This window comes from Lissotriton vulgaris, chromosome 7 (genome assembly GCF_964263255.1).
Source record: "Lissotriton vulgaris chromosome 7, aLisVul1.2, whole genome shotgun sequence".
In the NCBI taxonomy this organism is placed as follows: Eukaryota; Metazoa; Chordata; class Amphibia; order Caudata; family Salamandridae; genus Lissotriton; species Lissotriton vulgaris.
Window position 1 is genome coordinate 1,296,960,082 of NC_141695.1, and position 25,902 is coordinate 1,296,985,983.

At 45.5% G+C, this 25,902-nt stretch overlaps 1 protein-coding gene across 1 annotated transcript in view; it reads right to left on the minus strand.

Moving 5' to 3' along the window:
- LOC147703532 (uncharacterized) overlaps nt 1-25,902 on the minus strand; it is a 125,900-nt gene that overhangs the window by 12,425 nt on the left and 87,573 nt on the right. Inside the window, exons 5-7 of the mRNA XM_086931903.1 lie at nt 17,034-17,103; nt 2,862-2,898; nt 2,697-2,760 (exon numbers count right to left, since the gene is read on the minus strand). Coding sequence (XP_086788029.1) covers nt 2,697-2,760; nt 2,862-2,898; nt 17,034-17,103 — 171 coding nt within the window. The remainder of the gene's footprint in view (nt 1-2,696; nt 2,761-2,861; nt 2,899-17,033; nt 17,104-25,902) is intronic.

A 25,902-nucleotide genomic window follows, 5' to 3' on the forward strand; every position in this document is an offset into this window, starting at 1 on the left:
ACAGGGAGTTAACATTATCACATCACTGTGCTCCTTTTGCCAGGATTGGTATGCTTTTGCTGCAGCAATGGGTGAAATTCTGATTGCATTGCGACATTGAAACACATAAAGGGATTCCGTGTTATATTGAGATTGTTGGTGCAATAATATTTGTGATGTGCTCCTTTCAATATGTTGTTGATTTAAAAAAAAATCTGTATCATGTTTCCCATGGGGTCTCGTTGTAGATTGATAAAACAATTGAAGGGTCAATCAAAAAGAGGACTCACATGAGGAGTTTGCTACGTCATTATTGTACCTCTCAAGCTGGTATGAGAAATATGAGCTGATTGAGGGTAACTATCAAATTTTGGGAACTCCAAAATATGTATTCTTAATAAGGCAAAGTGGGTGCGTGTGTTTTTAACAGAATGTGTTTTCTCTCATACCTTTTCAATTGACAGTCTACAGGACTGAAGTGTCCAACACTTGCACTGTGACAAAGTGTCTATCCCTGAAGAACTTGCCGAACATTTCCTGGCAGAGAAACATGTTGGTATTGGGTACTGGTATGCAAGGATAGCTACCAACCTTTTTAACTTGACAGATCACACTTAAAAATTAATAATAAAATTGCGGATGAAGTGCGTCTGCTAATTTTAATCACTTTTTCATCACTGAGTGGAGTGTGATTGCTTATCACTCCACTGCACTTCACGATTTCCTTTGTTAGGACACTTTCCTTTTCTTTTCTGGGACAAAAATGACTGCCTATGATGAGAAAAGGGGCCCTATCTGGTGAGTACCTGCCAGTTACCCCGTTGGTGGAGCGCCCGTGAGGGGTCATTTTGTCCTCTGCACTTTTTTCACTGATGTAGGTGCACTGAATAAATTGTATTTCAGTCACCGTGTATATTTCTCGAAGACTGTCCGTCGAAAATGGTTGCATATCTTAATAAAGGGCAAGAAGTAGTGCACATTACCACATAGGAAACAGTAATAAAAGGGTTTTGTTGCAGCAGAAGAAATAGATGTGAGGTACTTCTAGAAATAGTTTTTGCCTTAGAGACCGGGTTCTTTTGTGTTGATGGCAGTAATAGGTAGCCAAAGGGAGGGGGGGTAATAAATCTCATGAGGAAAGAGCAGTATGCCCCAGCTATTCATGGAGACCCTTTGGTCAACAGATAAAATAACATTAGCAGCTTAGAACATCAAAGGCCAGATGTAGGTGGCCAAATAACGAGCGCTAACGCTGAAATTAGCAGAATTTCAACGTTTGCGATCGGTATTTGGCTGCAAACAATGTAGGTGAGTTTAAACCTGCTAGCAAAATAAGGAATAGCAAAATTGTGATTCCTTATTTTGCTCTTGCATTTAAGTAATAGGTAATTGCGATTCCTTAAATGCAATGTAAGTAGCACAAAAGAAAGTGCACTTTAGCCTTAATGAAACGCTTACTACCACCAACTTCAAGCTGGTGGTAATTATCGATTTTCTCCAAAAAAGCACTTTTTTGCTTTTTTTAAAGTGCCATGAGGCACACTTTCATGTACTTAGGGCATGTATATGCACCACATGTGCACACATGCACATTTCAGGGGTGCAAGAGGGTGTCCTTTTGACACCCTGGCACCCTTGAAATAGCTCCCGCTATTTGTGATTCTTTAATAGCGAATCGCAAATAGTAAATACCTTCCCATTGATTCCTATGGGCCTCCTAGCCCATCGGAAAGAATGAGTAGGTATTCCTTATTAGCGAATCTCAATTTGCGATTCGTTATTAAGGAATATTAAGGAATCGCTAATATTTTAGCGATTTCTACCTACATTCAATTTTGCGAGTCCATAATAGCAAATCAGCAAAATTTGCTATTAAGGATTCGCAAATTTGATTTTACCTACATCTGGCCCCAAATGTTTTACGATGGTCTCCCAGTTGCTTGAAGGACCACTAGGCTGCTCAATAGCAGGTGATCAAACCTCCTAATAAAACAAGCCCAAGTTTACCAAGTGTGCAGAGACAATGTTTGCATGTTTCCAGGCGCTCATAATATTCTATGGCCCACATGCATCAAAGGAAAAAATGGTTGCAAACAGGCAGATTCTCTGAATCTGCCCCTATGCGACCAGTATTTTTGTATTAGGGATGCATTATTCCAAATGCAAAAATCGCAATTTAGGAAATCGCAAAATTGGGGTTACTTAAATTGCGATTGCATTTAAAGAGTCGCAAATTAAAATTCCTTAAATGCAATGCATTTGAGAATTGCACACTGAAAATGCCTTTGTTTGTATGTTTGTTTGTAAGGTGTTTTGTAGCGCGCTCAATTACTACCGGAGTATCCTGGCGCGAATGACCGCTGGGGAACCCGTCCTGGCTTTCCCTGTGAGATGGTCCCATGCTGGGTATCTCCAAGGTGAAGCCAGGCATCCCCGGCGTCTGTGGATTTAAGGAATTAAGCAATTAAGGAATGTTTAGAAATCGTTATTTTGTTTGTGATTTCTACATGCATAGGTGTTTGCGATTCCTTAGTTGTGATTCCTTAATAATCGCAATTAAGGAATCGCAGAAGCCTACCTTAATGCATGTGCCCCATAAATCCTAAACTCAATTTAAAAAAAATCAGTAAATATAAGCAATTATCCATTATGCAATGCCTGAAACACTAAAGACGCATCTCTCCACCAGCCATTGCTGCATTATATCAGGTTCTTACCTTGGTGTACTGTTCTTCGGTTAAGCCTGCACGCCTGTGTACATCTGTAACGATCACTCCGGGGCTGGTAGAGCATTAACAGGAAAGAAGACAAGTTGTGATTGTTCTGAGTGCAATGCTCCATATATATACTCCTTCAGTAGGTTTAATTAAAGGCGTGCTTACCACACAGCATTCACACGGACTTGCTTGGAGGCTAGTTCTGCAAAGTGAGGAAAGAAGCTGGTCAGAATCAGTCAACAGTGAAATGAAGGAACAGAGTTCATCTCACAAGAGCAACATTACCTGAGTATCTAACTTTATGAGGTAATTCAACTATTCCCATATTGAGAGACCTTTGGTAAAATGTACTTATTTATTCATCTAATGTAATCGTAAAGCACGTCACACAGCTGGAAGCTGCCTCAGAGTGCTAAGAGTGGGAGGACAAGGAGATGGCAGTGACACTAATGGTACTCGAGTATGACACGTGGATACTCCTAGTGGCCGCTGCAGGATCAAGACAAGTGGCCTCTGGCCTTGAGATGATTAGTAGGGTCTGACCTAGAGATGATTAGTAAGATCTGGCCTAGAGATTATTAGTAGGGTCTGGCCTAGATAGGATTAGTAGGGTCTGGCCTATAGAGGATTAGTAGGGTCTGGCCTAGAGATGATTAGTAGGATCTGGCCTAGAGATGATTAGTAGGGTCTGGCCTAGAGATGATTAGTAGGGTCTGGCCTAGAGATGATTAGTAGGATCTGGCCCAGAGATGATTAGTAGGGTCTGGCCTAGAGATGATTAGTAGGATCTGGCCTAGAGATGATTATTAGGATCTGGCCTAGAGATGATTAGCAGGATCTGGACTAGAGATGATTAGTAGGATCTGGACTAGAGATGATTAGTAGGATCTGGCCTAGAGATGATTAGTAGGGTCTGGTGTAGAGATGATTAGTAGGATCTGGCCTAGAGATGATTAGTAGGGTCTGGCCTAGAGATGATTAGTAGGATCTGGCCTAGAGATGATTAGTAATATCTGGACTAGAGATGATTAGTAGGGTCTGGCCTAGAGATGATTAGTAGGATCTGGCCTAGAGATGATTAGTAGGATCTGGCCTAGAGATGATTAGTAAGATCTGGACTAGAGATGATTAGTAGGATCTGGACTAGAGATGATTAGTAGGATCTGGCCTAGAGATAATTAGTAGGATCTGGACTAGAGATGATTAGTAGGATCTGGCCTAGAGATGATTAGTAGGGTCTGGTGTAGAGATGATTAGCAGGGTCTGGCCTTCAGATGATTAGCAGGGTCTGGCCTTCAGATGATTAGCAGGGTCTGGCCTTTGGTATATTCTCTCCCCACTGCTGAATTCTGAAGTACTGCAAGATGAGATTTTAGACAAAACACCCTTCATGGGAAAACGATTGAGCAGGTGAAAAATGGATCCACTGCAGAAAACACTATTTAACAAGAATATTTGCAGGTTCGTGCCCAGCGGGACAAAGTTAACTTCATCCAGTTAATACTGTTCCTAGGTGACTCAACACTTAGGACACACTGCTCTGGGCCTGTGCTTATACTCAAACCGTATGTTGTACTTTGCTTGTACCAATCGGGCTAAGGCACCAGATTACACCGACATCTGTAACAAGAGCATGGGACCGAAGCATTGTGTCCATGGTGGAATGAGGTCAGTCAGTAACCCTATATCTTTGAGTTGTATGAAACTAGGTCATTTATAACAATTAAAGCATAATTTTGTAATTTCAAGACTTGGATACCCTACTGGAGTGAAAGCATAAAAATAAAAATATTAGCAAACGAGGTACCCAAAGCCGACTCAAGCAGGTGTCCCATTTGTAATTAATTTTCGAATGCCAGTATGGGATATTCCAATCAAATCTGGGAAAAACATGAATGGTAGAGCCTAGAGAAAGAAAGACAGAGGTAATGCTGAAAGCCACCATACCCAGCCAGTGTTGCACTGCTTACTGAGCAGGAGACACTCTTAATTTCCAGTGTACCTCAATGGTGCTCCTCTGCTAGGAACATAAGGTGTGTAAGTGTAAAATGGTAGAGCCAGATTAATTGTGTTGCTTTCTAAAATGCACTCAGATTTGCTACAGCCCCATTATTACTACCACGTATAGACATATACTCAGGTTATGTGATCGAAGGCGAGAAATCACCATTTACTACATACAAGAGATAGTCAGTGGATGCATCACAGCACCTGAGAATGAGAGCTGGCACCGCAGAATAGGCTTTTCTCTTGGAGGCCTGTCTCTGATATCAGAGAAAGTAGCCCAAGCTCCAAGATTTCATCTATGGCAGATATCCAGCCATATGAAATAGGTCCAGGGCTGACTTCAAAAGAGGCAGAAGAGAATCTCCAGGAGGCTCTAGAGTTTAATTCAGACACGCGTGTATTAACTGAATGAAAATATAAATTATACCAAAAAGTGCTTATTTTTCGTTTGAACAGACTGCGAAGGAGGAGAAATTCTCTATATTAATTAGAAATACTACTTGTTTTTGAAAATGCCGATATGGTACAACTCTTCACTCAAGATAAATAATAGGCCTTTTTTTGGCACACCTGGAAGGATAAAGGTTTAATGTGGGTTCTCAACTTTTTTTTATAAGGGCTCCCCTATCTCTTTTCCTCAATTTTGCTTTATCACTGCCCTAAATATTTTTAAACTCGTTTTTTATCATTGATGAATGTGGTTCTGGATGTTTATTTCTCCTTACAGAACCCTTTGAATAAGGTCCCATTCTCTTCTGGCATTACTGAATTTCTGAAAACGGGCCCTAGGGCTTTGGCTATTTATAAATACTTCTCTCTTCCTGACCCCTCCAGAATCAAATACTAATCTGAGCTTCAATGGGAGAGAGCTCTGGGAGTTTTTGGGACTGTATCCTTTTGGAATAATATATGGGTACGCATATATAAAATTTCACTATCTGCTGGTATTGCACAATCTCTATTTTATGCTTACCATTGCCTATATTTTACACCCCTGCAGTGCTCCAAATTCAACTCTGATACCCCTACTAAATGTTGGTCGTGCGATTTTCTTGATGCAGGTTTAATGCATATTTTATTCAACTGTCCCTATACCCGTAATTTCTGCTACAGAATTTGGGCTCAGATAAAGAGAATTTTTAATTTTGATTGCCCTTTCAATATTATTTATCTTTTTTTGGGAACACTATCCAATTCGCTCATTCTAACCTTTTCTAGAAATAAATTATTAGATAGTTTGTGATTGCTTTTCACCAGATTAGTTTCAACTGAAAAGCATCAGATATGTTATCCTATAAAGTGTGGTGGGATTCGAGGAGTACCCATCATAAGTTAGACACTATATATGCTACGCAATGTACATTTTCTCATAATGCGCAATTGTCATGGTTACCTCCGCGTTCATATCTCAACCAAGTTGATAGTGATGTATCTTGTATGGTATCTGTTTCTTCTGAACATTTTAGGCATCAATGAATGCTTATAAAATGTTTACTATATAAGGTTTCTTTTTTTTGCTTCAGAGGCAAATTGTCACTTTTGTCTATATTTATAATTCATCAGGAGGTTTCTCCTTTGCCCTCCCTCCCTCCTCCCTCCCTCTTCTCACCCTACCCCATTAAATTATAAAGATTTTTATGGCTTTTCTTGTTGAATTCAAATACTGCATATTCTCTTATACTTATTACTGTTGGTTTTCCTTTTTATGTTATTGTTATGAAGTATATATTGAATTTAAAAAAGTCTTTTAAACACAAAAAATTAGAAGTACTAAAGGTAACTTTAGGTACCCATAGTCTATTCCGAACAGTGGCGTGGGTTACCGAAGATATTTTGGGTTTACCATTTAAAAGTATGTCTGCTAACATTTAGGGGACAGAGGTTACGGATATGTAGTAAGAAAACACAAATGTGATGGTAATGTAGTTGCATCTCCCACTCGACAGTAGCTAGAATTAAAAGGTCTATTGACTGGTAGGAGATTGAGCTAGTTTAGCACTTGAAAGTTCAGAAGAAAGCTAAACAATGACCACTTCTAATGGGCTTCGTTGCAGATGACTGGGGGTAAAGCATGGCATGCGTAATCCACACCTAGCCAAATCGGCGTGCAATATGTGGCCAAAGATGCAATCCTGCATGCACGAACCACTTGTCATGGATGACAATGTGCACCTTGGGCTCTTAGATCAGGATACAGTCAAACTGCACACACACACTTGTTGTTGTATATCGTAAAACGCCAAACACAAAAATATTCACACAAAAATACAAACAAGGAAGTTAACTACCTATATCATTACGTTCACATTAGTACAAAAAACAAGCATTCCCCGAAACAGTAAAGAGACACACAAAAACCCCACACATATTTTACTAATGGTAACCAGTTATGTCTTAGATACATCATTTCACAAAGAAATTGAAGTTTGCTGCAACTACTTCGCAGCAATGCACTCCATCAACAGTTAGCCTCATACTGCTAATTATAGTTGGAAATCTAAAGTAACCATTTCAACAGACAGGTTGCCCTACAATGCATACATGTCGAGAACAGGATCTTCTCTAAAGGCCAGTAAACAAATGTAGGCAAGGAGAATGATTTGCAGACCTGGTAAGTTGTTTGTTAACGTTTATGACGTTGTCACAGTTGATGTCAGCAATGATCTTATCGATAACTGATTTGTGTTTCCTTTATGCTCATCATGTGTGAGCTCCAAACCAATGCATTGGGGGAATCAGGATGAATAGATCACTATAACTGGTAACTAGAACTACTGGAGTGACGTGCTCTGAAGAGGATCAATCATTCACTCAGGTTTCAAATGCCTGACAGTTATGTTCAAAACCCACCAGGAACATCCAAAAGCTGTGACCAGTCAAAAGTGTGGTAAGGTGACTGAGCGCAGCACTGTCAAAGACAATGCTGCACACCCAGAACCTGCTGGGGGCAGCTGAAGGCCAGGCCCACTTGGTTCTTGAGGGGGAGGTGCAGGAAAAAACAATTAGGGGAGATATAAAGATAACATCACTGGTGACATCACATATGAAGTTAGCAATAAATGTCTACTAAAAATTAATGACGCAGAATTACAATGTGATATAGGTTACTGATTACATTGTGATATATGTTACTATGTATCAGCAGTATAACTGGTCATTACTGTGTCCCCTTGTTGTAAATTTATATAGAGTACCAAGGCTACCATATAATTAATATTATAGGTAGCAGGTTACAATTGCCATATCTAGGAAAACGTCTGCACTGTTGCACTATTGACCAGATAAATATTATCATCACCACCACAATGATAGGGAAGCTAACCTGGAAGATTTTATTTACCAATAGTGGGTGACATCTTAAGTGCTTAAGTATGGAGTAATTAATAGGAGGTGAAGATTCTGTGCCACTTTTAAATAACATATTGATCAAGTGATAACAAGAATGGGGCATGTAAAGCACTTACGCAGACTAAGACACCATTTTAGGTACTATGATAAAGCCACTTAGATTATGAAATTTGCCTTATTTACTACTAACATCCGTAAGGACACCTGCTGGAAGTCAGTGGTACAGTAGCAATGATCCACCAGGTAAAACAGCAGCAGTGACGTCAAAAACCGTTGGGGATACTGCTGCTGTTCTCCTTTTTTAATCTGTGGCGACATCTCGTAAGAGTTAATTGTAATTTGGCTATGATTCTCTATTTGGTGTCAGTAACAACCATCTTGTGATATGAATGATCTTTCTAAAAACATACATTATGTTTTGGGCTGTATGATTTATGCATGTAATATCTCTGTTAATAATGTCATCATTTTATTCATGGAAATGTTTGCTCAAAGCCTGCAAAAATCGGTGACAGATACACACCAAATCTAGACAATGAGATAGCATTTGGTTCGACTCCGATTTTGTTCAAAATCCGTTCAGTGATTACTGTTGAATATTAATAAACACAATTTAAGAGATATCTATGTGGTTTGATTTGATAAACAATATTTGAATATTAACCTGAAATTTGAACTGATAAGACATTTAAGCGCCATCAGTCATTTTGTAGTTCATGAGCTACTTTTCACTTGTTTACAAACCTTATTCAGAAAAATAACTGTTGAGGCCATGTACAAGCAAAAGGTGCACATCCCAAAACCACAGGAGCCAGGCTACCCTACAGAAGGCAAATATGCAAAGGCAAGATCCTTCATTAGTTCTCCTCCTACCTATCAAACTAACACCAGTTTGTTCACATGGGCATCTCTAGGTTCCTCAAGATCCCAATCACCTGTGAAGTTCCCAGATCGCATCCGGACCCATTCATCTTCAATCTCTACATCACATAGGGCGCTATTCACTGATAGCAGCAATCAAAATTCACCAATATGCTAACAATGTTAACATTTTCTTGAAAGTCTCCTGCTTGCTAGACAACCAACTCCTTGGATACTGTCTGCCCAAACCCAGAGGTTAATATTGCAAATGCTACTTACCAGTATGCATCTGTTCTTGGCATGTAGGGCTGCTGACATTCATATCTGTGCATAGATCGCCGCCTAGTGTTGGGTCCGGATGATTGCACATTGTTGTCCTGGAAGAGTCTTCGAGGAATCACGAGATAGGTGGCTTCCCCCCTGGACTACAGTGCGCATGGGCATCGCCTCCATCCCCAGATTGTTTTTAGCCATTGGCAGAGATGGAGTGAACTATGTGAGTGATGACCATGCTATGCGTGTATATAAGAAATACTGCAGCTGCTACAGGCGCCGGGGAGGAGGGCGGGCGATATGAATGTCAGCAGCCCTACATGCCAAGAACAGATGCATACTGGTAAGTAGCATTTGCAGTTCGAGGCATGTGGGCTGCTGAATTCATATCTGTGCATAGAATACATAGCAGTGCTCCCCTCATTGGCGGCCGCCCGTGCCAGCTGCAGCAGTTTGAAAAAGTGTTTTGAGAACAGCCTGTCCAACAGCTGCCTGCTGTTTGGAGTGAACGTCTACACAGTAATGTTTAGTAAAAGTATGTGTGGTAGACCATGTGGCTGCCCTACAAATATCTTCCAAGGGAATGTTTCCAAGGAAGGCCATAGAGGCCCCCAACTTTCTGGTGGAGTGGGCTCTTGGTGGAATTGTGAGAGTGCGTTTAGCTTTAGCATAACAGATCTGAATGCATTTCACGATCCACCTAGCAATACCAGCTTTGGAAATAGCGTTACCCTTGTGGTGTGAGGCAAATGCAACGAACAGTTGCTTGCTTTTTCAAAAATCCCTTGTCCTGTCAACGTTGTACATTAAGGCTCTTTTAACGTCAAGAGTGTGGAGCATCCGCTCCGCCAGTGACTCGGGGTTTGGAAAAAACACTGGCAACTCGATTGTTTAGTTTAAGTGGAATTGAGATACCACCTTGGGCAAAAATTTAGGGTTAGTGCGGAGCACCACCCTGTTGGCATGCACTTGGAAAAAAGGCTCTTGGATGGTGAGTGCCTGCAATTCACTAACCCTCCGTAGCGATGTAATTGCTACCAAGAAAGCCACCTTCCAAGTTAGAAACTGAAGCTCACAAGAGTGCAGTGGCTCAAAAGGAGGACCCATCAGCCTTGTAAGAACCACATTGAGGTTCCATTCTGGAGCTGGTGGCGTCCGTGGTGGAATGACCCTTTTGAGCCCTTCCAGAAAAGCCTTAATAGCAGGAACCTTGAAAAGTGATAGGTGCCGCCTATTCTGGAGGTATGCGGCCATTGCAGACAGGTGAATGCGGATGGAAGAATACGCTAAATTGTATTGGTATAGATGGAACAGGTAACAAATGATGTTCTGAATGGAAGCATCCAGCGGGTCAATGTTGTGGTTCGCACAATAAATGACGAACCGCTTCCATTTAGCCGCATAACATGCTCTAGTAGTGGGCTTCCTTGCCTCCCGAATGATGTCCATGCAATCGGGGGGAAGATTGAGGTAGCCAAACTCTAGGACTTCAGGAGCCAGATCGCCAGGTTGAGCTGTTGCGGATCTGGGTGCTGAATGTCGCCATGGCTCTGCGTCAGAAGGCTGGGAGTGAGATGAAGCCTTTGATGCGGTACCACGGAAAGTTCCAGAAACGTGGTGTACCATGGTTGGCGAGCCCACGTTGGAGCAACCAGGATGAGAGTCATCGAGTGTTGCTTGAGCTTGCGTGCCACCAGCGGAATCAGAGGTGCTGGGGGAAAAGCGTACGCAAATCTGCCTGACCAGTTCATCCACATCGCATTGCCCTGCGATTGCGGGTGTGGGAACCTGGCGGCGAAGCTTTGGCATTTTGCATTCTCCTTTGTGGCGAACAGGTCTATCTCTGGATGACCCCACTTTTGGAAGTACGGTTGGAGTACTGATGGATGTATCTCCCACTCGTGCATTTGGTGGCTGTGCCTGCTGAGCAGGTCCGCCATCTGGTTGTCCTTGCCTGGGAGGTGCTCCGCCATGAGGAAAATGTTCCTCTGAATGGCCCACTTCCACATGCTCTGAGCCAGATGAGACAGCTGCGGAGAGTGTGTTCCTCCCTGCTTCTGAATGTAGTACATGGCCGTCATGTTGTCCGTCCGGATCAACACGACCTTGTTGCACAGATGTACTTTGAACGCCTTTAGGGCCATGAAGATTGCCATCAGTTCCAACACATTGATGTGCATCTTCTTCTGCTGTGATGTCCATAGTCCCTGCACTGTGTAGTGGAGTACATGCGCTCCCCAACCCTGGAGAGAGGCGTCGGTGGCACTGGCTCTTGAAACGGTCGGCCCTTGCAAAGGTTTCGTGGATTCCACCAATGCAGAGAGTTGTATGCCCGACCGCTCACCAACACTAGGTCTGTTAGTTGCCCATGAGCCTGAGTCCACTGACGTGCTAGACACTCCTGGAGCGGACGCATATGTAACCTCGCGTGCGGGACGATGGAGATGCAGGAGGCCATCATGCCTATCAACTGCATGAACACCCTCGCTGGAAGCGAGTGCTGTGGTCTGAATCGTTGGATCAGCGTCTGGATACTGGCGATTCTCACTGAGTTTGGCTGCGCAGTAGCTGCCAGAGTGCATATTGTCGCGCCCAGATACTGCCGTAAATGGGCGGGTTGTAGATGTGATTTTGGGTAATTCAGTGAGAATCCCAGATCGTGCAGGAGATGAATGGTGCGGGACACGTGGTTTGCGCACTGCTGTTCCGAACGTGCCTGAATGAGCCAGTCGTCCAGATATGGATAGACGTGGACGTTCTGGCGCCGTAGATGCGCCGCTACATTCGCCAGGCACTTTGTAAAAACTCTTGGCGCTGTGGTGACTCCGAAAGGCAGAACTCTGAACTGATAGTGCTGGTCTTGGATTGTGAACCTGAGGTACTTCCTGTGTGAAGGATGCTGGGGAATGTGAAAGTATGCATCCTTGAGATCTAGCGTAGCCAGGAAGTTCCCTTGCTGAAGCAGAGGGAGAACCTGCTGCAACGTGAGCATATGGAAATGCTCCGACAGAATGTACCGGTTGAGGGGTCTGAGGTCCAGGATGGGCCTGAGGGATCCGTCCTTTTTGGGGATTAGAAAGTACAGAGAGTAAACCCCTGTTCCCCTTTCCTGCAGTGGCACGAGCTCTATCGCTCCTTTTTGCAGCATGACTTCGACCTCCTGCTGCAACAAGAGCAAGTGCTTGCCGGACATAGGACGGCTTCTTGGAGGTATGTGTGGTGGTGTGGACGTGAGTTTGAGACAGTAACGGTACTGAATAAGAGATATGACCCACCTGTCCGTGGTGATGGATTTCCACGCGGGCAGGAACTGCTGGAGTCTCCCCCCGACCGGTGTTGTGTGGTCGGGGGGCAGTGACAAGGCGTCACTGTTTGTTGGTGGTGGAGGACCTGGAGCTGTTGTTTCCACGTCCCCTGCCTTTGACATTGTTGCCCCTGTAACCACCTCTACCCTTGTTGGTGTATGAGGTTTGGGTGTTGCTTTTGTAATACTGCGTGGATTGCGATGCCTGACCCCTTGAGGTGCCTTTATTATTGGAGCGGCGAAAAGAACCAACCCGAAACTGCTGTGACTGGAGGGCCCCCATAGACTTAGCAGTGTCTGTATCTTTCTTCATTTTCTCAAGGGTTGCGTCCACTTCAGGGCCAAACAGGTGGTCTGGATTAACTGTTTGATTTAAGATGGTTGTCTGTATGTCTGGTTTGAAGCCTGATATTCTAAGCCAGGCATGCCTACGCAGTAACACGCTAGTGTTTACAGCCCTGGACGCTGTATCAGCCACATCCAATGCACATTTAATGGAAGCATTGGTGATGAGCTTCCCCTCCTGAATCAACATTTCAGCTGCCTCTTTGTACTGATCAGGTAAGTGTTGCAGAAGTGTTTCAAGGGTGTCATAGTGCGCCCTATTGTAGCGTGCAAGTAGGGCCTGCGTGTTTGAAATGCGCCAAATATTAGCTGCCTGCGCAGCAATACGTTTGCCTGAGGCTTCAAAGATCTTTGATTCTTTGTCTGGGGGAGGAGCATCACCCGTGGTCTGCGAGTTCGCCCGCTTGCGTGCGTTGGATACCACCAACGAATCCAGTGGCAAGTGTCCCTTGATGTATGTTGGATCAGTGGGCGCTGCCTTGTATTTTTTGTCAATACGAGGATTGATTACTCGCGCCCGAGTGGGCTCCTTGAAAACCTCTGGCGCGTGCTTTAGCACTCCCTTGAGCATAGGCAATGTTTTGACTGACTTTTCAGCCACTGAGAAAGTGTCAAACAGAAAATCGACATCCACAGGGTCCGCATGGAGTTCGACATCATGATTTGCTGCAGCCCTCTCAATCAGAGCATTGAAGGCTGCAGAGTCCTCTGTTGGAGAAGTCTTTGCTGCAAAAATCTGCGGTTCGTGACCCGACTGAGGGTCCACAGGGTCGCCTCCAGCAGACCAAGGTTCGTTGACCTCCTCCGGATCCGAGTACGCTGGATAATTGTACTCGTCTTCCTCATCTCCGTCACCTTCCCCAGTGTTAGAATGAGTCGGTGAGAGTTCTAGATTTTGTGGAGATGCAGGCTCCCTAGGGGCAGAAGTACCCGCAGAGTCCAACTTCCTTTTGAGTGGAATACGAAAATGTTCCAACACCGGCTCCGTGGTGATTTTCCTCTTAAGGAGAGAGAGTTTGCCTGTGTCGGCGTCGATGACAACCTGTAGACGCTCCTCTTCTGCGAGTGGCTGTAGCCGAAGCTTCGACACTACCAATGCCGCTTTGGTCGTCAACACCGGCTTCAAGGGCACCCCGTCCCCATGCCTTGGAGCGAATGCCTTCGGCGTTCTCTTTGGCGGCAGCATGAAGCGGATAGGCGTTTGCGCCTTGGCCGTCTGCTGTGCAGGCTTCGGCACCACACTCTTTGGTTCCGGGGCCGCTGCGTCCTTTCGGATACGTTGAAGGGACTCCGTGACCTTCTTGGTTAAGGACGGTGAGGGCTGGACCGACTCGAGCGATTTCTCCGAGGCCGGAGTCGGGTCGGCGAGTAAAGGCACGGTCTTCGGTGCCGACACGTCACCACCCTTGCCCTTGACGGCCGGAATCGGTGCAGCCAGAGCCTCGGGGTCGTCTTTATGCTTCTTCGAGGGTCTTTGAGGGTCGTCGACCTCGACCACCTTCGGCGCCGACGTGGCCGCGTCGGTCGTCTTCGCCTTCGGCTTCGACACCAGGGTCTTCGGGTCGCCATCTTGCATTGGCTCTTGATGTTGGCGGCCATTTTGGGCTTTTTTGGAGCCTCAAGTCCCGACAGTGAGACTTTCACTTTCGGTTTCGATACCGTTGGCGAGGACCCCGGTGGTTTCACTTTCAGTTTCTTTACTGGGAGTGGCGCATCACCAATGTCCGTGGCTGGGCCCGTAGGCGGAGCCGTGGGACGAGTAGTAAGGTCTTGGGTAAGGCCCGAAGGCGATCCCTCGACCTGGGCCGTATCATGGGGATTGACCCCGGAGTCAGTCTGAGGGTGCTCCTCCTCTGAGCTATCCCCCACGGTGGCAAACGCCCCGTCGTCGTCGTCCCCTACCTCTCCGACGACTTCATCAAACTCCTCGTCCCCCGCGTCGTAGTTTTCTTCTTCCGACGCCGGGCTGGAGTCCGAAACTTGTAGGAAGGTGTCGTCACCAACGTCTTCCTCGAAGATGTTGTCCGGCGGGGGCGCTGATAAGTGGGCCTGGAGTCTAGCGGCCCGACGAAGCTTGAGAGTCTTCTTACACCGGAACTTTGAGCAGGCCATACACCTGGCCTCGTCATGGTCCGGCGACAGACATTTGTTGCACACTGGGTGTACGTCGAGGTGTGAATACTTTGAGGTGCACACCGGGCACCTCTTAAACGGAGTCCGTTCCATGGTAGTAGTCTGGAGCGTCGTGTAGGCCCGTCCGCGCCGACAGCACGCGGAGGGGCAGCAAGAGTTCGGAGCTGATGAAATAAGAGACCCGAACGATGGACAATACCGACGCAAGTCCTAAAGACCTTTTGGTCTCAAGTTGGGAAAGTTAAACAAATATCGATTCCGACAGAGGGAACCGAAACACATCCGAACCCAATGGCGGAAAAAAACAATCTGGGGATGGAGGCGATGCCCATGCGCACTGTAGTCCAGGGGGGGAGCCACCTATCTCGTGATTCTTCGAAGACTCTTCCAGGACAACAATGTGCAATCATCCGGACCCAACACTAGGCGGCGATCTATGCACAGATATGAATTCAGCAGCCCACATGCCTCGAACCAACTAAAACATTCTTGTTATTTGTAAAGAACCTGGCTGAATAACATGAACCATGACAGGGTTGAACCCAAACTTTCACTCAATGTCAAGACACTTGAATTCACCCTGGACACCAACCTCACTTTCAAGGACATGTTGCCAAGAAAACAACAATTGTTTGGTTCAAAATCTCTCTCCTAAGGAAAGTGAAACAATTCCTCCGAGGAAATCAACTTCAAAACTAATGTTCAATACCTCATACTTTCGCATCTGCCCAGGGGTGAAACCTTCTCTATGGCCTCCTAGAAACATCACTGTTTCCCTTGCACACAACACCATGTCCACTGGCGTAACGAAAATTAAGGGGGCCTACCTGCACGGTGTGAAGAGGCCCCCCCCCCAGGCTCAAGTAGGAGCTCTCTGGCCAGAGTGTAGGGCCGAGGGGGCCCCTTGGAGCTTGGCCCCCCCCGCACTGCAGGGGCTGCGGGGGCCTGTGTTACGACCCTGACCATGTCTCATTCATGGGTGCAAGAAATATTATCACATCACTCCCATTCTCATGGAACTTCACTAGCTCTCCTCGCCAGACCACCCAATCTTCAAAGCCAGATAATTATTTACAAAGCCACCATGACCAGCACCTCTGCCTCTATGGCTTTCGGCAGACTCAGAACACCATCAGACAGGAGGCAAAGAGGTGTAAAAAAACAAAAAAAGACAAAGCAATAGGCATTGTTCACTCATACACAAAGGATCTGGAACAATCTACTTGTTTTCATCAAGAATGGCCCAGCCCTGCTCCTATTTAGGAATGAGCTGAAGACATGCCTCTTTTAAAGAACACTGCATCATAATGCTGTAATAATACACTTCTGTAAGTACACCTTGATCCCCAGGCCACAGTAGGGGGACCCTCAAAGGCTCAACTTACTCATATTTTTTTTACATAGGAAACTCGCAGGAATCCGGAGTCGGATTTCTGATTGGTGAATTCCTAACACCTAAAATGGCAGCCATTATCAGTACAGTGGTCCCCATGCAAGTATTTTAGATGGTAGCAATTCGCAGGCAGAAATCGGACTTGAAAACCCAATGTAAGCATCAGGTTCGGCAACAGACCTTGCCATACAGCCAGCCGCAGCTGGGGCAGTGGGGATTGGTTACCCGTGGAGGGTGGGGCATATGGACAGGCTACAAACCAGGCCTTGGTGCCAGCCCCTGCAGTGTACAGTGGGGTTGGTTGTCGGCAATCTGATGCAACCTAGCTGCAGGCCAGCTAAAATGCAAGCACATCTTAATAAGGGCTACTAGGAGGTTTCAATATAAATATGCAAATACGTTGCTGTATATAAAACTAAGGAAAGCATGTGGAACAATCATATGCACAAGCTACAAGCAGGAAAGCAACCAGGTCTTGAAACTGTCTGTTTGAAACTACAAGACACTCACTGGCTTAAAAGTAAAAAGTGTAATAAAATCTAAACCAGCAAAAGAGATAAACTGGACTGAGTACATGTATCCTCTATCAGAAGCAGACATTTGGGCAAACGTGAATGCATGAGGGTTAGTAGTAGGATTAGGAATTGTTTTCTTGTCACCCCCAAATACTCACCTAGAGCCGCACACCTCGTTAGCTGATCTATGGCTGATTTTGACATGCAGTAGGCCAGCACTCCTGGAAACTGCAAAGGAAAGAGGGATATCCAACATAAATATGTCATTATCAAGTCTGATGTTACTGCAGCAGAAATTAGATCCCATAAAGAATATTGTAGAATTTCCTCAAATATACTATTTTAATGTTTGCCAGACTGTTTACCCAAAGCAGATGATGAGGAAGAGAAGATTTACGAAAATTTCACAATGCGAAAAGGAGTCCTTTTATATTAAATAGGAGGCTTGATGTAGTTACAAAGTCCTCCTTCAGGAATACAAAAAAAATCTCACTTTATCCCTAACTTGTTTGCCAGAGGGCCTCTCTGGCAACAAGTTAGGGATAAGGAGAGGTTTTTTTTGTTACTTCCTCTTCCAGAGTTTAAAATAATATATTGCTTGATATCTGGCAATCATTTGAATACTACACCCTCGAGAACAAATTTAATGTGGAGATGCTTCCTTCTAGTCTTCGTTCTCCCACATTTAGTGTTGGGACGCTGGCCTTAATACGGTTTCTGTAAATCAGCTGAGACAATCTCGAGCTTAAATGCCAGTACCTTAAACACAATACGCTGTGTAACATTCGAGTTTAATTGAAATTATTGACAACGATTTGACAGGAAGTGTACATAGATATTTTATTATATACCTTGTCTAACTTTATCCCTGTTCATCCATGATCCAAGGACCTTCTCAAGCTCATTTGGGAATGGTCTCCCTTCATAGTCCATCTTCTCTGTTGCTATTCACCTGTCCATGTGATGGCCCCACTCCTCCATTGTTGGTGGTGATGAGCTGCCCTATTGTCTTGCTATATCTCTTTTTATTTGTAAAGCCACTGATTTACGAACTGTTTTTGGTATCCGTTTACCGCTTACGTCCCATGCTCCCAGGAGTTTGGACAGGCTCTTCAATTCCAGGGAAGTGCCCAATGCCGTCTGTACTTCCCAATCTGTCTTCAGTATTTTCCCATCATTGGGCGACTCCACAATATAATAAGGAAGTTTACCACTACACCACAGGTACACTGTTCACTAAACAGCCTCCTAAATTTAGCTGGACCCTTGTGTACTAAACGTCAATAAAGAATCGGAAAGAATGAGTGAAGGATTTTAGTTGACTAGTCTAAAGTCGGATCTGTTTGGGTATTGACGCATGTTCTGTTAGCAAATGCTGAAAGGCGTTAAATTAATGAGTAACTGACTTCTTTAACTAAAATAGCTATAGTTGTGGACACATTTTTAAAAAATGTTAAACGGGCATGTGGAGGTAATCAAATACGCTGTGCAACGTGTCAGTTGATCACAGTGAGGCGTTTTATGATCTGTGGCAGCCTTACCTTCACTTGATTGAAGCCCTGGAGGTCGGGGTGACCAGAAAAGAGGGTACATCAAACTTTTAATGTGGTTTACACAACGAGGAAATATGTTCGCGGGCCATATTTAAAGGGAGTGTTTTTCCTTCCAGTAATGCTTATTTTTATTGGCACAGTGCGTTCCCGTGAGTCTGTGTTTAGCAGAATCAAGAAGTAAATGTTGCTGCACTGTCTGGCACTGCCGACGTCAACGTTTATCTTAAGTTACCAATTCCAAGAGGCTGGGAGATACGTTCAAATGTAGCATTCGACAGTATGACTCCCTTCTTTTGAACAGTGCACAACACTGTGAAGTATTATACCGTGTCAAGGGGCGTAGCAGACACTACATTAATGTGGGTGACAGGAACAGTCTTGGGGACTTTCAATTGACCCTACACAAATTGCCCGTGGTCTGTGAACCACAGACTGTGATAAACATATACAATCTCATAGTTTTTATGTGAAATAGAAAGGCAGCCATCTAGTCATAGTGCGCAAGTATGCTGCACTGCGGCTTACAATTTATCTACATTTTGCAAAGTAATGAGATCGAATGTGAAATTAACATTTAAGGGGACGGAAGAGGTAAAGTTGGTAAGAATAAAAAATGGCAGGATTTGGGGAGTTCCCTCCCCCCACACAGATGCTAGTAAGAAGTAATTAACTTGCTGTCCCATCTTGTCATAGACAGGTGGTTTTGCCATTGCACTGCAGGGGGTTGATTCTTGATTCCCTATTAAAGGCCCTCGCTCTGTTTTTGTAGGGCTCCTTTTCAACGAATGAATGATGAGATATTCATAAAGCTCTACCATCACCTCTCCTGTTGTTCTGGACTCGTGCATCCCTGTCTTCCCCCAGTGGCGGGTCCTCTGCTAAGGCAGAGGGGCATCGCCCCACTGCTTTTAAGAAGTGTAACTAAAGGAAAAAATTAAATTATAATAACTGAATGTTATTATCATTTTATTTGTTCCTGCTGCTTTGCGGCCGGGGAGGACGGGGCTGCTATGGGCAGGAAAAATAAAATGATGATAACTTAATGTTATAATTTTATTTGTTCCTGCTGCTTGCGGCCAGGGTAGGTGGGTCAGCTCTGCTCCCAGGGCAGGACAGGGGACGAGTGGTTTGCCCACTCCTAAGAGCGCACAAATGTTCTCCATGCAGGCTGCATTACACCCTGCGTGGAGAACATGCCCAGGCCCGCATTCCCTGGCTGAGCGCCGAACCGTGGCGCTCAGACCAATGACAATGCTGCATTGCAGCATTGTGATTGGTCAGGGGAGACTGGGTGCTTCTTGGTTCCTCTTCCGGTAGTCCTGACTGGGAGGAGAGGAGGAGAGACGCAGCTGCAATAAGGTAAGTTTTATTATTCTTTCTTTTTTTTAACATCTCCCCCCTCCTCCCACCCCCTATCGTTGCCAGCCACCACTGTCTTCTCTTGCAGACAAGCACCACCGGGGCTGCAGCTTTCACGTTGCCCACTTGTTTGCCAGAGGGCCTCTCTGGCAAACAAGTTAGGGATAAAGAGGTTTTTTTGTTATTTCCTCTTCCAGCATTTTAAAAATATAAGGCTCAACTACAAGTCGCACATGGGGTATTGCTAAGAAAGGGCTGGAGAGCTAAATGATCATGAGCATCTGCCTGCAGGTTTCTCCTGCTGTCTCTTTGTTATCACAAGGATAGGCTGCAAACAGCTTTACCAAAATGCTTTTTTTAATTAATTTTTTTAATGCAGATTTATATAGCACAAACTCTACCCAAAGGTATTGGAGCGCTTTACATGAGCACCGGTTACGTTACACAAGGATACATTCATTTTTAGGTCGAGCCTAGTGCAGCACGCATGTGGTGCACTAGGAAAACCTCTTCTTGGAATCGCTCTGGACGTTTCACACGCTTGTGCGTGTGTTTTTTTTAGGCTTTCTTTCTATTGGTCTTTGCGTGAGAAGGCAGCACGCAATTGAGCGAAGACGGGTGCATGTCCCACCTTTGCCAGGTATTGTAGCCGCACACGGCCTACGGCTTGCTGTTATGCGAAGCGGCACGGAGTTTGCCATCTGTTTTTCGCGTGCAGCACCGCACACAAGCACACGCGCACCACTCCTGGGCTTGTTGTTTTCTTTCAGCTCGCTCGCCATCTCTACACCATCTACTGCCTGTAGCGCTTAAAGTGCCAGAAGATGGAGCTTTAATTGGACACTACGGGGCATGCCGGGGCGCTGACAAAGGGTGCACCCCCAAACCAGCAGCAGTGCACGTTCTTTACCCTCTCCTCGTCCATGCAAATCTGCTGCTAGGTTACTTCTTCTAGACTGTACTGCTTTGAATCTGAGTACACTGCCAACATCTGTGTGGAATTTCCAGTTCACGCACATAGTGGACTCCGCCTTTCACCCAATCCTGCAGTCTTGCAAAACAACTCCGCAGGTTACAGTTCCTGTGTCTGAGATCTTTCTGTGACTCATGCCCACTTTCTTGTATTTAATGTCCCTGCTTCTCTTCCCCTGTTCCGGTCTGAGCCGTGAAGCCACATAGGGTTGACATAAGGGCTGCACTTATCAGGAAGCAGTAAAACAAGGCATAATCCTCCGTCCTTGCCTTCCTTTCTCTAAGGTCCCCTCTTTCAGCTGTTGTCCCTCTAGATGCTCTGGAGCAGCTTAGGGTTAAACACTAGTCAAGCAAGCAGTGTGACGTACCATCATGTTCCCTCACTCCAATTTCCTAGAGTATTCCCTCTCCCCCATGCCCTGTCATTCCCGTTTCAGTTGCGTTGCAGTGCTTTACAGATGTCTTAAACGGAATAAGCACTATACAAGCAAATACATCACATAAAGTGGCATCCTCCCCTCATCACTTCTGTGTACCCTTTCCCTTCAGAAGCTGCGCTTTGACCCCATCTACACGTGGCATAAGCACTATCTATGCAAACTGCTGACATATTACATCTGGTTCTCCTGTTCCTTCTCTCCAATTCCTTATCTCCTTCCCCTTCTTTCTCCTTACCCCTACTGCCTCCTTAAATTACTATGGTGCACTTTAAATTTAGGGCAACTTTAGTGCAGTATAAGCAGTCAACGTGACATAACTCCCAGGTTCCTTCCTTTTCTCTCCGGTTCCCTCCTGTGGTGTCCACTCCTTCCCTTGCTTGCTCCCGCTCTGCGCATGCACCAGTTGTTTGCAAGCGTTTATTAACAAAAGGAAAATAGTCTGGGAAACACAGAGGCGGGAAACAAGGGGATCCTCCAGCAGCCCAGAGTGCATGAAGCCATCCACACATACTTGAGACACAGATGTGTATGATTGAGACAGAGATCACGTGGGGAGGCTAAAAACGACGACGTCACAAAGGTGCTGGTTCTGAAGATACGGGAAGAGATTACCAACACTATTCATGCTGAAATAGAAATTTAAACTTTCAGCGCTGAGAAAACTATTAAAAAATGTCTCGCTTACAATGCCTGGTGTGAGAGGGAGTCTTTGTACGTCAGAGATGGACTGAGACTTGGTAGCATTGGTTAACCCCAGGACTTCAAGTGGGCTGGGTTCTGCCGGAGCTCAGCACAGCAGTTTTAAACAAGCACTGGCATAGCCAATAGGTCTCGCCTCTGGGACCTTATACGTGTTAGCTATTAGTGTAGCTCCTTAAAACAAGCATTGGCATAGCCAATAGGTCTCGGCTTTGGGACCTTATAAGTGTTAAGTTATCCAGCACAATATCCTTGGTGCAACAACATTAACTGTTGCATGGCTAAACACTTACAAGGTCCCAAAGGCGAGACCTATTGGCTATGCCAATGCTTGTTTTGTTAGGCACAGGGAGATTAAGTGATTTGCCCAGAATCACAGGTAGTGGACGCAACCCCGGGGCTCGAACCTTGGTTTCCCAGCTCCAGAGTCGGTGGTTTACCCATCAGACCAAATCCTCTCCCCTTGCTTTGAAGGTGCTCTGTGAGTTGTGAAACAAGAGGAATTCCAGGAGCCTTTAGCCCAAATAAAACCCTGGTCTCTTGTGTCCCCCTCACTCCAAAATCTGGGGGGAGCATAAATCCCCCCACGCTTCGTCTCCCTTGACTGCATCTATGGCGTCCAGTAGAGAAACACATTGCTTAGGCTGAGGTATTCAAGCGTCCAAGGAATATCTGCAGCATATTTGTAAAAAAAGACAGTTATACATCCCTGCAAGAACACTAAGGTCATGCCAGCAAGGATTGCCTCGGATTCACAGTAATCCTGTCCAAAAGAGATAGAATCAAAAGGTATTAGTCGAAGGTTCTAATCATGGAATTTTTTGCTGTTAGAGGCTGGAATGAAACCTTCTGCCCTTACTTTTAGGAAAGCAGTAACGACTCATTTGTTTACTCGAATGACTGTCCTCTGAGGAACGTGAGGGCCTTTTTGCTGATCTATCAGATACATTTACTTTGTAGTGTGCACCTTTCAAGTAAAATAAATAAACAAATAAATACTTGATTAATGGTAGATGATTCCTCATAAGAGGGGTCAACATATTCCAGGTATTGCACTGAAAGACCACCTCAATTTAATCTGTTAATAAGTGAGCTTCCGGCAGCTAAGTGCGAAAGGCCTATGGGACGTGTTTTTCATCATATTTGCTTATTGTCTGCAAGTTGTCTAACCTTTTGCCTCTCAAGTACAGCGCGACCGTGGAAACGATTGCTGCTCCTATGCAGTCGCAGTCTCCCTCCGGGGCAGGTGTCTCGTGAGAAGCGCATCAGGGCTTATGTGGTGCAGTCTATCGACCGCTGGAGTGCCAGCAAGCCTCTTCTGGAGGATCCTATTAGGCATGAGCGCGCTTGTTTCAATTGGGTTCGGCTACAGATCATAGGCAACGTGCCCGGCCGCAAGCCTACCTCGCCCCGCATTCTCCTCTTGTTGCATGACCCCAGGGGGTCCTTAAAATACCCCCAAACAAATAAAGCGTGCAGGAGACACCACATACAGTAGTCGGTTTGGAGGCGATCGAGCCTCAGCGTCAGTTGTAAGCTCGGGAGAGCAGTGTGAAGCCTGGCTACACGCTGGTATAATTTGATTCCATTAAGAGGACACCAACCCAGCACATAACAAACAAAATAGCATAATCCAACACTGTTAAATCTGCCCAGTGTACATAAGGACATCTGGTGGTGACCATAGGACGTATAGTCCACTGCCTTCCCAGAGCCATTATCAATATTAACTGGTTTACTCCAGCCAAATTGCCCCTGATATGCAGGAATTTCAGGATTCCTATATGGAGGAGGAGGAATCTGTAAACTACCTCTCAACAGAATATCATTTCTGCGAGGTAATGGATGACTCTATACAAAGGGCAGCCTCTCTTTGGCACCCTTGGAGCAGAAGCTCCTTAACATCGCAACGAGGAGCCTTCAACCCCTCACCCAGAGGGAAGAACCCCAAGGGCAGTGGCGGCTGGTGACATTTGAAAGTGGTGAGGCGTAAAATGATTGTCGTACTGCACTACAGCAAGCGTAGCGAGTGAGCCAGAAACAACCTATGGGGAATTTGGGATTGTCCCCGTACTCCCCCCAAAAAATTTAAAACAAGAGTGGATAAATGGTGCATTTTCAAGCAAATTTGAGGAAGCAGGAAGGTTAATAAAGCAATACGATTGAACTATTTATCATGTAAGAAATTGCCAATTGTTATGAGCTATAGAGGACAATCTTTGAGTATGCTGATGTTATCATTTGCCCATATTAACTTTTGAACACACTGATACACTTGTAATGGTTTTAACGATACAATAAATACATTTATTGACTGTGCAGTGCTGTACATCAATATGACACTATTTCCTTAAATTAGTTTTCTGTTTTCATGCAAGAAACGCCATTACAAAAAAGTTCAGAAAATATGAATGCATTTCAAGTAGTACTCTGTGTAAAAAATGCCTGCATGTAACAGCAAAGGCTTCCTGTGTTATCGTTTCTACTGGTGGAGTTGCCACATATAAATTGTACAGCATACAAGGCACATGTGAACATTGTGAACCGAAACCCCGCTCCAGCAAACTGCCAAAAATCACTTGGTTTCCCCTGCCTGGCTTTACTTATCTGCCAAACCAGGCTGACACTCGCCTAGGTCCCTCCCTTGTAACAAGCAATGCTTACATCCAGGCACTGACATTTCATATACAGAGGGCTCTTAAAGGGAACTGTGCCATTGGTGATAAGTGTACGACCTCATCATGTGAGTTAGAGCACTTTCATGTTAGGTCATGTGTAAAACTAAGGTCTTGTTAACGTGACACATACGTTCTACATCCCACCTTGCTTCAGGTTTCTTCATGAGCTTTGAAACCCGCAAAGAAAACATACATTGTTTGTTAAGGGTTTCGTCTTTTTTCGAAACTCAGTGATCTGGCTTTTGAGAGGAATGCAGGTGTCAGGCATGGAGCATCCATAGGACCTATGTGTGGACTGGCACAGAGAAGTGTACTGGGTGATGGTGTGTTACCCTGCACTTGCCTCTGGGGCCTGTCCTTCCCCGCTCTCACAATGCAGTGTATCTGTTCCATGCCCACTCCAAGGAGAGTGTCCCCGTCAAGTGTCAGCACCCAGGGAGGGCAGTAGGAAGAAAGAAAATGGAATGTGCCCTCAGACCAGCAAGATGGGCCCACAGACCAGGCAGTACACAGGGCCACTATGGGGCCAACCTAGAACGGGCACTCCCCAGCAGTTCAGCTGCAGTCCCTCCGACACGACCTAGAAACTACAGAAGCTCACAGGCTAAACCAGTTGCATAGACCACCACATTAAGGCCTCACCTTCCAATTCGACTAAGGGGCCAAGGGGAAGCTCAAGTCCAGGGGCACTCAGCACCACCCCCAAGGCACTCAGCCCCAAGGTACCAGATCAGCAGGGCCGTCACGCGCCAGGGCACCGGTGCACCCCCAAGAAGCTCCTGTGCAGTCAGATCAGCACAGCCATCTACTGTCTGCAGTGCATCCTCCTCGGTGATCATTCAGTACACACAGAGAAAGGCAGAAACAACAGTGCCCTCAGCTCCAAACATGATGCCCTGCGGTAGGCTGAAGCCCCCCGCTCCAACAGAAGGCTAGAAGAAAGTCCCAGGGCCTGGACCCACAGTGGAATGTGAGTTCGGGCTCGTCACCAGGCAACAGGATTCGACCGTGACCTCCAACAGTGCACCGTCACCTCTGCTACGCGGATGATTTTCCAGGCAGCCTCAGCTCAGAAGATTAGTACCAGTTACACTGGCAGGGACCCCCCCCCACACCGGCACGCTCAGGTGACTGGACGAAGCCTTCGGCAGAACAGTAGCACTAGGTCACAGTCTCAAAGGTCCAGCCTTCCAGTATGCAGTCGTGTCGTGCCCCCTTCCCATAGGACCACCCAGGCCAGTTCACTGTAACAATGAGTCCTCGCAGGGGGGAAAGCAACCTCAGCATGTGGGCCAGCACTCAAGTCACCTGCAATGTGTACCCCTG